Raw genomic sequence first — 10,649 nt, 5'->3', positions numbered from 1 at the left:
GGGGGTAGGAGGAAGCCTGCTTGGGGTGACAGTCACGCGAGGGTGACACAGGCCCTGCTGGCCCTGAGCTGGCCTTGCCTCCAACCACATCCTCTTTCTTCCCTATGTTCCCCAGGCCAGGCTGCTGGTCCGGCAGCTGCTCACCACTTCCTGCTTTGCAGGCCCAGCGACGTGATGGGGTTCCCCCCAGGGTCACACACGAGCCCCTTGCCCACACAGTGGCCAAAAGCAGCCCACTTTAACTTGTGCTAAGTGCTGTGGAAGGATTTCACCTCATTTGCAGTGAGGAAACCAGCTCCGAGAGGTGAAGAGGCTTGCTCAGGGCCGTGGAGCGCACATCCCATAATAAAACTCAGTTCACAGACCTTGAACCCCTGTCCCCCATCATTTCCAAAAGTGCTTTTCCCAAAGCACTACTTTGTAAAAACCTGCTTCGAAAGAACAAGTTTCCTCGCCCAGTGAGTTTGGGAAATGCTCCAGCTGCTGTTTGCCTGCTGGCAGGTACTGCATGGTAGACATTCAAGGCTCTGAGAAGGCCTGCAGCAAAAAAACCAGCCTCTCCCAGCCCATTTCCAGGAAGCCTTTTCTCAGGTCTAACACCTGGGCCTCCTTCCTAGGCCAGGCATTGCCATCTAATGCCAAAGTGGCTGGGCCCCTGCTTGGGCCCCACAGCCTGTGGCACTGGGGTGAGAAGTAACTGCAGGAGTCGAGGGGAAGCCTGGAGCCCGGGAAGTGTCCACAGGTCCGGCTCACAGCTCATCTTGGCCACTGATGAAAACAGGCGCTCTTTCCAAAAACAAGGCAGGCGTAGGACTCCTGAATCCCTGCAGGTTTAGCTGTTCCCAGACATAACCGCGGTTAGAGCGCGGCATGGAGCCTGTAGCTGCGCACGGAGTACTTCTATTCCAAGCGGGTCAGATTTCCCAGCTCACCGCTGGTTCTTTCCCTTAACCGTGGCCTCCCAGGCACTGCTCTGCTGAGACCCACTAGAGCTGTCTGGTTGTATCAGGCCCCGCCCCTGTCAGAACAGGCCTATGACCCCCAACAAGTCCTCCAATTTTCTGAGGAACCACAGCTAAGCTTGGCTGTGACTCGGTTTCCAGGCCCGGCTCTGGGGCTCCATTTGTCCACCCCTGCCACAGCCCCTCAGGCCTTGGCTCACTGCGTGAGGCTTAGGCATTGCCAGAGCTGAAGGGCCCCTGGCTTCCAGTGGGAATGCCCCAGGCCTGTCCAAAGCGCAGGCAGCTGGATGGTCGTGAGTCCCAGCTTCCAGGCGCCAGGACCTGATGATGCCCATGGTGCTGACCTGAAGCAAGGTCACAGTGACAACCCCGGCTGCGGCTGCCGGTGGAGCTGACAGCTGGCCTCTGGCTCAGGGTTATCTCCCAGGGCCTGCTGGGTGCAGGGCCCTGGGCAGAACAAGGCAGCATGGCCTGGCCCTGTGTCCTGCTGCCAGTGAAGCAGGCGCGGAGTGGGGCAGCCACCCACCCAAGGGCCAGCGCAGGGCCTCTCCCAGGTGGTCAAGAGCAGGAAGGTGTAAGCACAGCCTTTCACTGCCGCGCACCCAAGGGAGGGGTCCCGGAGGTGGGAGAGCATCCTGGGGACCCCAGGCCCCTGAGCCTGCGAATGTTGGGGTCCCATCAGCCAGAGGCGCACAAGCCTCAAAGTGTAGAGGAGAGCAGGTTCTCATGCCCTATCCTGAGCTGGGCCTGAGCGGAACTGCCCCTGCATCAGGGCCAGCATAGATGCGTGCGGTTGGCACTGGTCCGTTATCCGCTCTGTTCTCCAGGTCTCCTCTCCGGGATTAAGCGCCCCACTGAGGACCCGTCCGCGAGGCCACAGCCTGGGCTCAGCCTCCCCCAGGCTTCCCGGACTCCGCTGGAGGCTTGGGCCGGGGGCGGGGCGTCCCTGGCCCCTCCCCGTCGCCCCGCCTGCCCGGAAAAGAGTGAGCTGCGCCGGGCCCCGGGCGGGCGGGAACGCAGCTCTGAGTCCCGCCCGGCGTGCGCGGAGTGGGGCAGCCAGCAGCAGAGCCGTGGCGCGCAGCCCACCCGGGTGAGTGCCCCCGCTGGGGTCTGCGGAGCCCCAGCTCTGCCTGCCTACCCTCTTCCCCCTGCCCCGGGGAGGGGATCTCGGCGCCCCACCCAGTTGGCTCCGTAAGTGAAGCTCAGCCCCCCACCCCGCCGGGTGTCAGGCCTTGCGGGGGGCCACGGAGGATCGCCAAGGGAGGAGGAGAAGGGTGGGGTGTTGGCCAACAGAGCCCAGCGTTCCTGGGCCTGGTGTGCGCGGAGCTTTCCCCACTGAATTCTTCCTGGGAGGGAGGGACCCATTCTACGGATGGGGAAGCTGAGGCCGCCCAGCTAGGAAGTGTCAGAGCTGGAGACCAGCTGGGTCTTTTGACTCCAGAGCCGACCCCATTTGGAATGGAGGGGCCGCCAGACCCGCTCCTACTGCCTTCCCATCATCCGTAGGGGAGGGCAGGGGTGCAGAGAGACCTGGTGGGTTCCTGGAGGAGCCTTATGAGGGGCCAGGAAAGGGGCACAGGGTGAAGAGTGGGCTGGAGCCTAGACCCCAGGGCCACAGGATGGAGGCATATTCATTTACACCATAAAAGTGGCTGGGTGACCCCTGGCTAGAGTGGGGACCAAGGGGGACAGCGGTAGGGGGTGAGCCAGTGGAGCCTCACATGCCAGGTGCGGGGGTTGATCACGTCCCCACACCCCTCCCCCTGCCCATTATAGGTTGTTCCCCCACCCCCTGGGAAGTGCTGGAAGGAGCTGAGCATTGGCACAGTGGCTGTGGGAGCCCTGATGGCCCTGAGCCCGGGGTGCCCCCTCCCTGGATCCCCAGAGCTGACTCCCCACACTCCCTTATTTGGCCAGCACAGCCCCAGAGGGAGCCAGGTCAGACCGCAGCCCTCTTCCGAGCTCACCCTTTGTGCTGAGCACGTAACGTTGGACTTTACCTCCCCAAGTGTCAGTGGAGTCCTATATAAAACAAAGGTCCAGCGCCCCCTCCCCCAGGATTTCTCCCCCCAGGATTAGTGTGAGGTCTTGTGGATGAAGGGATTCAGTCCGGGCTCTGGTTATTTGTTTCACTCCCTAGATCCTGTCTCTGTCAGAGGTGCCACGTCCCATTCACCCAAAGAGGAAGTAGAGGCCCAGAGAAGGTGAGAGACTTGCCCAAGGTCACACAGCCAATCTCAGCCTGGGCCCCAAGTCCCTCTGCCCTGTGGCCGGGCCTGGTCCTTAGGGATGGAACCCAGCCCCCCGCTGCCCCCTGCCCGGCCCGCTTGCAGCCTTGGGCCGTTCACTCAGTGTTCCTTCATTCCCTCTTTCTCTCCTTTCCCAGGCTGGGGCTGGGGCTGCGTTTCCGTAATTAGAGTTAAGTAAACCAGACCCAGGGGAGGAAGTGACTGGCTGGGCAGGCCCTGGCCAGCCCAGCAGCAGGCGGGGCCCTGACCAGGCCTGTCCCCTCCCCCTAATTTTTGAGCTGAGGAACTGAGTCCCATAGAGGGGCGCTGGGCCCCGAGAGCAGTGGCTTTGGAGCTGGAGGGGCCCCAGCATCCACAGGGCCCGGGCGGGTTGGAGGTGGCCTGGCACCCGCCCTCAGCCTGCATCGGCCTTGAGCAAGGCCCCGGGCCCTTCCCCGCCATTCTACAGTTTCACTTTTGTTGATTTCAACACCTGGTAGGCTGCGGCTGCTGCCAGGCGGCCCGGGCCTCAGGGGACGGCCCCCTCCCAGCAGCAGTGCTCCCTGGCCAGTCCCAGGGTACCCAGTGGAGATGCCCACCCCCGCCACTCAGCACATGCAGCCCCACAGGGAGCAGGAGGGCTCCAGCACCCCCGGGGCAGCCCTGGGCCTAAGTGCCTGGGCCAGTGGGATCCTGTCTAGGGTGAGGGCAGCCTGAGAGGGGGAGGCCAGAGTGAAGGTGGGGGTGGAGCCGGTGTCATTGGGAGATGCTGGAGGTAGGGGCGGGGGTCCCTGTGGGCAGAGCAAGCCAGGAGAGAGCTTGAGGTCGGCCCTAGAGTGGGCTTTGGGGTCTCCCAGTCCCACTGCTTACTTCCTGCGTGACCTCAGCACCGCACCAAGGCTGCCCAGGCCTCAGTTTCCACCTCTGTCAGATGGGGATGGTGGCAGCAGCTTCCAGGATTCAGTGAGTGAAGGGGCGCAGATGCCCGTGGTTGGGAACTGTCTGTGGTCCGCCCCTGACTGGCCCCCATCCGTGTCCACCCACAGGACCATGGGCTCCATGTTCCGGAGCGAGGAGGTGGCCCTGGTCCAGCTCTTTCTGCCCACAGCTGCTGCCTACACCTGCGTGAGTCGGCTGGGCGAGCTGGGCCTCGTGGAGTTCAGAGACGTGAGTTGGGTGGGCAGGCGTGGGAAGGGGGCTACTGCCAAGGTTAGCCCGAAGGCCGGTGCAGGATGGGGACTGCCCCCCCATAGGGCCCTGGCCCTGTTTGAACCCCAGCGGTCCCTGCCATGGGCGCTGCTCATGGGAAGCCCGTGACTGAGGCCCCTGAGCAGGCTCCTCCCCATGCCCTCCCAGGGTGTGGGGTCTGGTCTGTGCTCTGATTGGCCTCTTGTGGCTCCCAGGGCGCTCAGCACCTTTCTGGAGGAGGCAGCTGAGGCCTGAGGAGAGTCAGGCCTGGGCTCTAGGCTGAGAAGCTCCCTGACCCCCTTCCTGAGACACTGACCCCTCCGTGTGGCACCCACAGCTCAACGCCTCGGTGAGCGCCTTCCAGAGACGCTTTGTGGTTGATGTTCGGCGCTGCGAGGAGCTGGAGAAGACCTTCAGTGAGTTGGTCCCAGGCATACATTCCAGGCAGGCTTCCTGGAGGAGGCATGGGCCAAGTTTGATCTGAAAGGAAGAGTCTGGGTTTGCCAGGTGGAAGGCAGAGAAAGGAGGTGCAGAGCAGGGCCCTGCATGGCCAAGACAGAGCAGCTGAGATCTGTGAAGTGTGCTTGGGAAGGTGGCTGCCTTGTGTGGGCTGAGCAGAGGGCCTAGGGCAGGGCTGGCTGGGGAGGCCTTGAATGCAGCGTAAGAGCCCAGGACTTCGATCTGTGGGCACCGGGGAGCCACAGGGATTTCTAAACAGGGAAGAGGCACAGACAGAGCTTTCTCCTCTGCAGCTGGGCTGGGGTGGGTGGACCCAGGATCTAGGGTTGGGTGCCCCCAAGGAGCATGCAAAAGGGACCCCTGCCCTGGGCAGCCGCTCTCAGGAACAGCTTGAGGAGCACCAAGGCTGGGGCATGGAGCAGGCTGGGTTTTGTTTGCTGTTTTGGAGTATAGCTTTTCAACAATCACAGGGACACATAGGACTCACGCCAGCCCCGGTCCCAAGCGCTGCAGCGCGGGGGCCAGCCTGTGGGGAGACCTCAGGCCCTCTGCCTAGCAGTGGGGAGGGAGAGCAAGCCCAGACCTGGGCTCAGAGGAAGGGGAGCACAGCTTCTGGATGGAGATTTGGCCAGGATTTTCCGGCCGCCTCCGCCTGGTGAATCTAGCAGCTGGTGGCCGATGGAGTTTGGGGCAGCAGGTGGGGTCCTCAGCTGTTGAGACAACCTCGACTGCACCCCACGCCTGTTCCTCTGTGCCCAGCCTTCCTGCAGGAGGAGGTGCAGCGGGCTGGGCTGGTCCTGCCCCCGCCTGAGGGGAGGCTGCCGGCCCCCCCGCCCCGGGACCTGCTGCGCATCCAGGAGGAGACAGAGCGCCTGGCCCAGGAGTTGCGGGATGTGCGGGGCAACCAGCAGGCCCTGCGGGCCCAGCTGCACCAGCTGCAGCTCCACGCCGCCGTGCTGGGCCAGGGCCATGGACCGCAGGTCAGCTCCAGCCCAGGCAGGAGACTGGGAGGCTGGGGAGGGGCTGTCCAGCCCAGGGCTCATGGTGCTTCTGGGCTCCTAGTTGGCAGCCGCCCACACAGATGGGACCTCAGAGAGGATGCCCCTGCTACAGGCTCCCGGGGGCCCGCACCAGGACCTGAGGGTCAAGTGAGTGAGGGTTGACCTCTTGTCCTTTCTGGCCAGCCCAGAACCCCTGGCCAGTTGCTGGGCTGGGCCAGGCTGAGCTCCGACTCCTTGTCCAGTGCTCGCCCCTCTGTTCCTGCTCTCAGGCTGCCCCCACCTCCTCCTTCAGGCCCGGAACTTCCCACAGTCCCAAGCCCTGGCCCTGGGGGGGGTCCTCCTCTTCTAGCCCTGCCCGGGAGGCCTCCTGCCTTGCACTGTGGGCAGGGCCAGTGGGCCCAATTGCCCGATTACCCATGCTGGTCAGGGTCCTGCCCGGAGGGCCTGGTGGGGGAGGCAGGGCGGGAGGTTGGAGCAGCCCTGCCCAGCCCCGTGGCCGCCAGCTTTGTGGCAGGTGCCGTGGAGCCCCACAAGGCCCCTGCCCTAGAGCGCCTGCTCTGGAGGGCCTGCCGCGGCTTCCTCATCGCCAGCTTCAGGGAGCTGGAGCAGCCGCTGGAGCACCCCGTGACGGTGAGCAGCTGGCCCTGGGCTGGGGGGTCCTGGGCAGAGCGAGACTCCAGAATCAACTGAGCCTGCTCTGCAGGGCGAGCCAGCCACGTGGATGACCTTCCTCATCTCCTACTGGGGCGAGCAGATTGGACAGAAGATCCGCAAGATCACAGACTGGTGAGTCACTGGGAGCACCCGCCCCGCTCCGCAGGCCCCTGCTGTCACCTCCCAGCCCACCCTGTCACGACGACTCCCCATGAACTCCCTTCAGACTCAGAGTCTCGTAGCCGGGACCCTCAGGCCCCTCAGGCCCCTCACGCAGCACAACCTCCCTCCAGCTTCCACTGCCACGTCTTCCCGTTTCTGGAGCAGGAGGAGGCCCGCCGCGGAGCCCTGCGGCAGCTGCAGCAGCAGAGCCAGGAGCTGCAGGAGGTGGGTGCCCTGGCCTGGCCTCCCAGAGGTGGGTGCAGGAGGTGGGTGCCCTGGCCTGGCCTCCCCGAGGTGGGTGCAGGAGGTGGGTGCTCCCAGCCCAGCCACCCTACCTGCCCGCCCAGCCCCCGCTGACTGCCCACTCTGGCGCAGGTCCTGGGGGAGACAGAGCGGTTCCTGAGCCAGGTGCTGGGCCGGGTGCTGCAGCTGCTACCGCCGGGGCAGGTGCAGGTCCACAAGATGAAGGCTGTGTACATGGCCCTGAACCAGTGCAGTGTGAGCACTACGCACAAGTGCCTCATTGCCGAGGCCTGGTGCTCTGTGAGAGACCTGCCTGCCCTGCAGGAGGCCCTTCGGGACAGCTCGGTGAGCACAAAGCCTGAGACCTCACCCCCTCCCCCCCCGCCCCTCCTACCAGGCCGGGGCATTTCTGCCTTACTTCCAGTCCCCAGCTCCCTGCACCTGGGCTTTGCCCAGGGGCTCCTTCTTCTCCCAGCCTCCTCCACGGCCCACCTCTTCCAGGGAGTCGGCCCTGTTGGCCCTGGCCCAGCAAGCCCTACCCTGACTTTCCTGAGCCCTGGAGGCTGACGGGGTAGTTTTAGTCAGAAGCCTCATTCCAGTTCAGGCCCTCCTGTGACCTTAGGCCTGCTGATGGTCTGTGGAACTGTGTGATGCCCCTGCCCCCGGGGGTCACCGCCGCGCACAGCAGGTGCTTGCGAGTGAGGCTGGGCTCCTTCTCCTGGGCCGTCCCTAGGAGGCAGCACGCTTACCTTTCCCAAGCAATTGCCAGTCCATGTGGTGTCTTTGGGCCCCCACCGGGGCATAGCAGGGCTCATCATCTCACTTCAGAGAGAGGGGGAGGGGCTGCTCAGTGAGCCCCCACCGGGCTCTGCATCTCCAGCTGGGCCTGACTGGGGGTCCCAGGGTCCCTGAAGGCCCCTGCCACCGGTCTGGTCTGTCTCTGTCCTGGCGTCCAGACGGAGGAGGGAGTGAGCGCCGTGGCTCACCGCATCCCCTGCCGGGACATGCCCCCCACCCTCATCCGCACCAACCGCTTCACAGCCAGCTTCCAGGGCATCGTGGACGCCTACGGCGTGGGCCGCTACCAGGAGGTCAACCCCGGTGAGAGCCATGGCACCCTTACCCGTGTCCTGGGAGGCTCAGCTGCCCCACTGGATGGGTGTGAGCCTGAGGGGGAGGTATCTCCATCCTGGGCCCGGCCTGCCCTCCTGGGATGAGGAGCACACATCCCGTCACTCTCGAGAGGCCGCTGGGCTCTGCAGCCAGTGTCAGGCTTTATGCCGGCTCCCAGCCAACTCCCCCTTGTTGAGTTTACAAGGGAGCCGCACGGGCTTGTGCAAAGAACAGAGGCTGTGCGGTGGACATGGCCAGGTTGGAAGCCCATCTCGCCTACTTTGATATGTTTCTTAGCTTCTCTGAGCCTCAGCTGCCTCACCTGCAAAATGGAAATAATAGCGCAAACCTCAGAGGAATGTCAGGAAGCTTAGTGACCATTGGAGACTGCAAGCCAGAGCGGGGGGCAGCCTGTGATGTGCTTGGTTTGGTCACACGGTTTTGTTTGTTTGTTTGTTTGTTTGTTTGTTTGTTTGTTTTTTGAGATGGAGTCTCCTTCTGTCGCCCAGGCTGGAGTGCAGTGGTGTGATCTCGGCTCACTGCAACCTCTGCCTCCCAGGTTCAAGCCATTCTCCTGCCTCAGCCTCCCGAGTAGCTGGGACTACAGGTGCCCATCGCCACGTCCAACTAATTTTTGTTCTTTTAGTGGAGACGGGGTTTCGCCATGTTGGCCAGACTGTCTCGAACTCCTGACCTCAAGTGATCCGCCCACCTCAGCCTCCCAAAGTGCTGGGATTACAGGCGTGAGCCACCACTCCTGGCTACACAGGGTTTTTTGGTTTTTTGTTTTGTTTATTTTCCCGAGATGGAGTCTCGCTCTGTTGCCCAGGCTGGGGTTTGGTGGCATGGTCTCGGCTCACTGCAATCTCCGCCTCCCAGGTTCCAGTGATTCACCTGCCTCAGCCTCCAGAGTAGTTGGGCAGGCGTGTGCCACCACGCCCGGCTAATTTTTGTATTTTTGGTAGAGACAGGCTTTCACCGTGTTGACCAGGCTGGTCACAAACTCCTGACCTCGTGCTCCGCCCACCTCAGCCTCCCAAAGTGCTGGGATTACAGGTGTGAGCCACCATACCTGGCCCTACATAGTGTTTTTATAAAAGTTTGCATTAATGCAATCTTAGGTCAAGCTGTCCCTAAGACGGACATTCTGGAGTAAGTGGTAGGTTAAGGGAGGTGCTCCCAGTAGAAACCAGTAAGGGATGAGGGCAGGGGTTGGGGGAGCTCTAGTGCTTTCCCTCCACATCCTCCTCCTCCCCATTGGGAATCCTGAGGCCTGCAGTGCCTGCTCTGTCGTCCAGCTGTGTCCTGCCCCTCAGGACGCCACTCCCCAACACAGTGGGCCAGCTGCAGTGTGACTGGTGCTGTCAGATGAGTGGAGGGGCCCAGTATCCCCCAGTGCCACCGAGTGGGGGCCCGGCCCATAGCATGGGTGTGACGTAGTGGAGCCCCTATTGGGAGGGGACTTGGACACAGGCCAGGGAGGGGCCCTGCCTCACCCGGTGGGCAAGAGTCAGGGTGCTTGGGCCCCCATGGTGTACAGGCAGGGCGTGAGTCTGAGGCTCTGTGAACCAAGACCAGGGCTGTGTGGTCCTGGGAGGCTTGCCGCTCCTGCAGGGCCGGGGTCCTGGGGCTGGATCTGTACCCCACTCGGATTCCCCTGCACATGGACAGAGGCTGGTGCAGCTAGAGCATCGCCCGGTGGCCCATGGCGGATAGAATGCTGCCAGCTCAAAGCACCAGCCTTTGGGGCAACGTGTTTGCCAGGGAAGCTGTAACAAAGTGTCACAGGCTGGTGGCTTAAGGGGCAGACACGGTCCCACAGTCCTGGAGGCTAGAAGTCCAAGACCAAGGTGTCCACAGGGGCCGGGCGCACTGGCTCATGCCTGTAATCTCAGCACTTTGGGAGGCTGTGGTGGAAGGAGGATCGCTGGAGTCCTGGAGTCCAGGAGTTCGAGACCAGTCTGGACAACATAGCGAGACCTTGTATCTTAAAAAAATAAAAGATAATGAGGTGTTGTCGGCAAGAGTGGCTCCTTCTGCAGCTGTCCGGGAGGATCCCTTCCTGGCCTCTCTTCTGGGCTTGGAGCGGCCGTCCTCATCTTCACGTGCTGTTCTCCTTCCATGTGGGTCCGGATGTTCCTTTTCGTAAGGACACTGGGCACACTGGATTAGGGTTCACTGTAATGGCCTCATCTTAACCCAGTGACCTCTGTAAGGACCCTGTCTCCAAAGAAGGTCGCATCCGGAGTTCCTGGGGGTTGGTACTCCCGTGTACCTTTTTTGGGGTTACAATACAGCCCCTGACAGGGTGTGCATGTTGGGGTCCTCCTGCCTCCCATGAGGACTTGTTCCTGTTTTACTGATGGGAAGTCGAGATTTCAGAGCTGGAGCGACCAGCTTGGCCTCCTGGAACTTGCCATGTGCCAGCTGGGGCCACCTGTGGCTCCCTGTCCTCTCTGGCTTCTGTGTGGGGCTCTGGGGACAGCAACAGCTGAAGCTGCTAACTTCCTGTGGCTCTAGCAGCTGGCCGGTGCTGCCCGCGGAGACCTTATGAAGTGGCCTGGTGTTACTTCCATTTTACAGATGGGGAAACGGAGGCTCAGAGAGGTTAAGTGACTGGGCCTGGGTCACACAGCTCC

At 62.6% G+C, this 10,649-nt stretch overlaps 1 protein-coding gene across 3 annotated transcripts in view; it reads left to right on the top strand.

The window, feature by feature from the left end:
- Positions 1 to 1,913: 1,913 nt before the first annotated feature.
- TCIRG1 (T cell immune regulator 1, ATPase H+ transporting V0 subunit a3) overlaps positions 1,914 to 10,649 on the top strand; it is a 15,354-nt gene continuing 6,618 nt past the window's right edge. Inside the window, exons 1-11 of one of the 3 annotated variants that reach the window (XM_026447681.1) lie at positions 1,914 to 2,052; positions 3,103 to 3,166; positions 4,237 to 4,357; positions 4,716 to 4,794; positions 5,597 to 5,817; positions 5,900 to 5,985; positions 6,342 to 6,468; positions 6,542 to 6,624; positions 6,786 to 6,879; positions 7,030 to 7,242; positions 7,854 to 7,998. In XM_026447681.1, coding sequence (XP_026303466.1) covers positions 4,241 to 4,357; positions 4,716 to 4,794; positions 5,597 to 5,817; positions 5,900 to 5,985; positions 6,342 to 6,468; positions 6,542 to 6,624; positions 6,786 to 6,879; positions 7,030 to 7,242; positions 7,854 to 7,998 — 1,165 coding nt within the window. In that variant the 5' untranslated portion in view covers positions 1,914 to 2,052; positions 3,103 to 3,166; positions 4,237 to 4,240. Of the gene's footprint in view, positions 2,154 to 3,102; positions 3,167 to 4,236; positions 4,358 to 4,715; positions 4,795 to 5,596; positions 5,818 to 5,899; positions 5,986 to 6,341; positions 6,469 to 6,541; positions 6,625 to 6,785; positions 6,880 to 7,029; positions 7,243 to 7,853; positions 7,999 to 10,649 lie in introns of all 3 variants that reach the window. The other 2 variants (XM_026447682.1, XM_026447683.1) reach the window with 2 other exon arrangements.

Source organism: Piliocolobus tephrosceles, chromosome 13 (assembly GCF_002776525.5).
Source record: "Piliocolobus tephrosceles isolate RC106 chromosome 13, ASM277652v3, whole genome shotgun sequence".
Classification (NCBI taxonomy): Eukaryota; Metazoa; Chordata; class Mammalia; order Primates; family Cercopithecidae; genus Piliocolobus; species Piliocolobus tephrosceles.
This window is presented reverse-complemented; position numbering and strand designations above follow the sequence as displayed.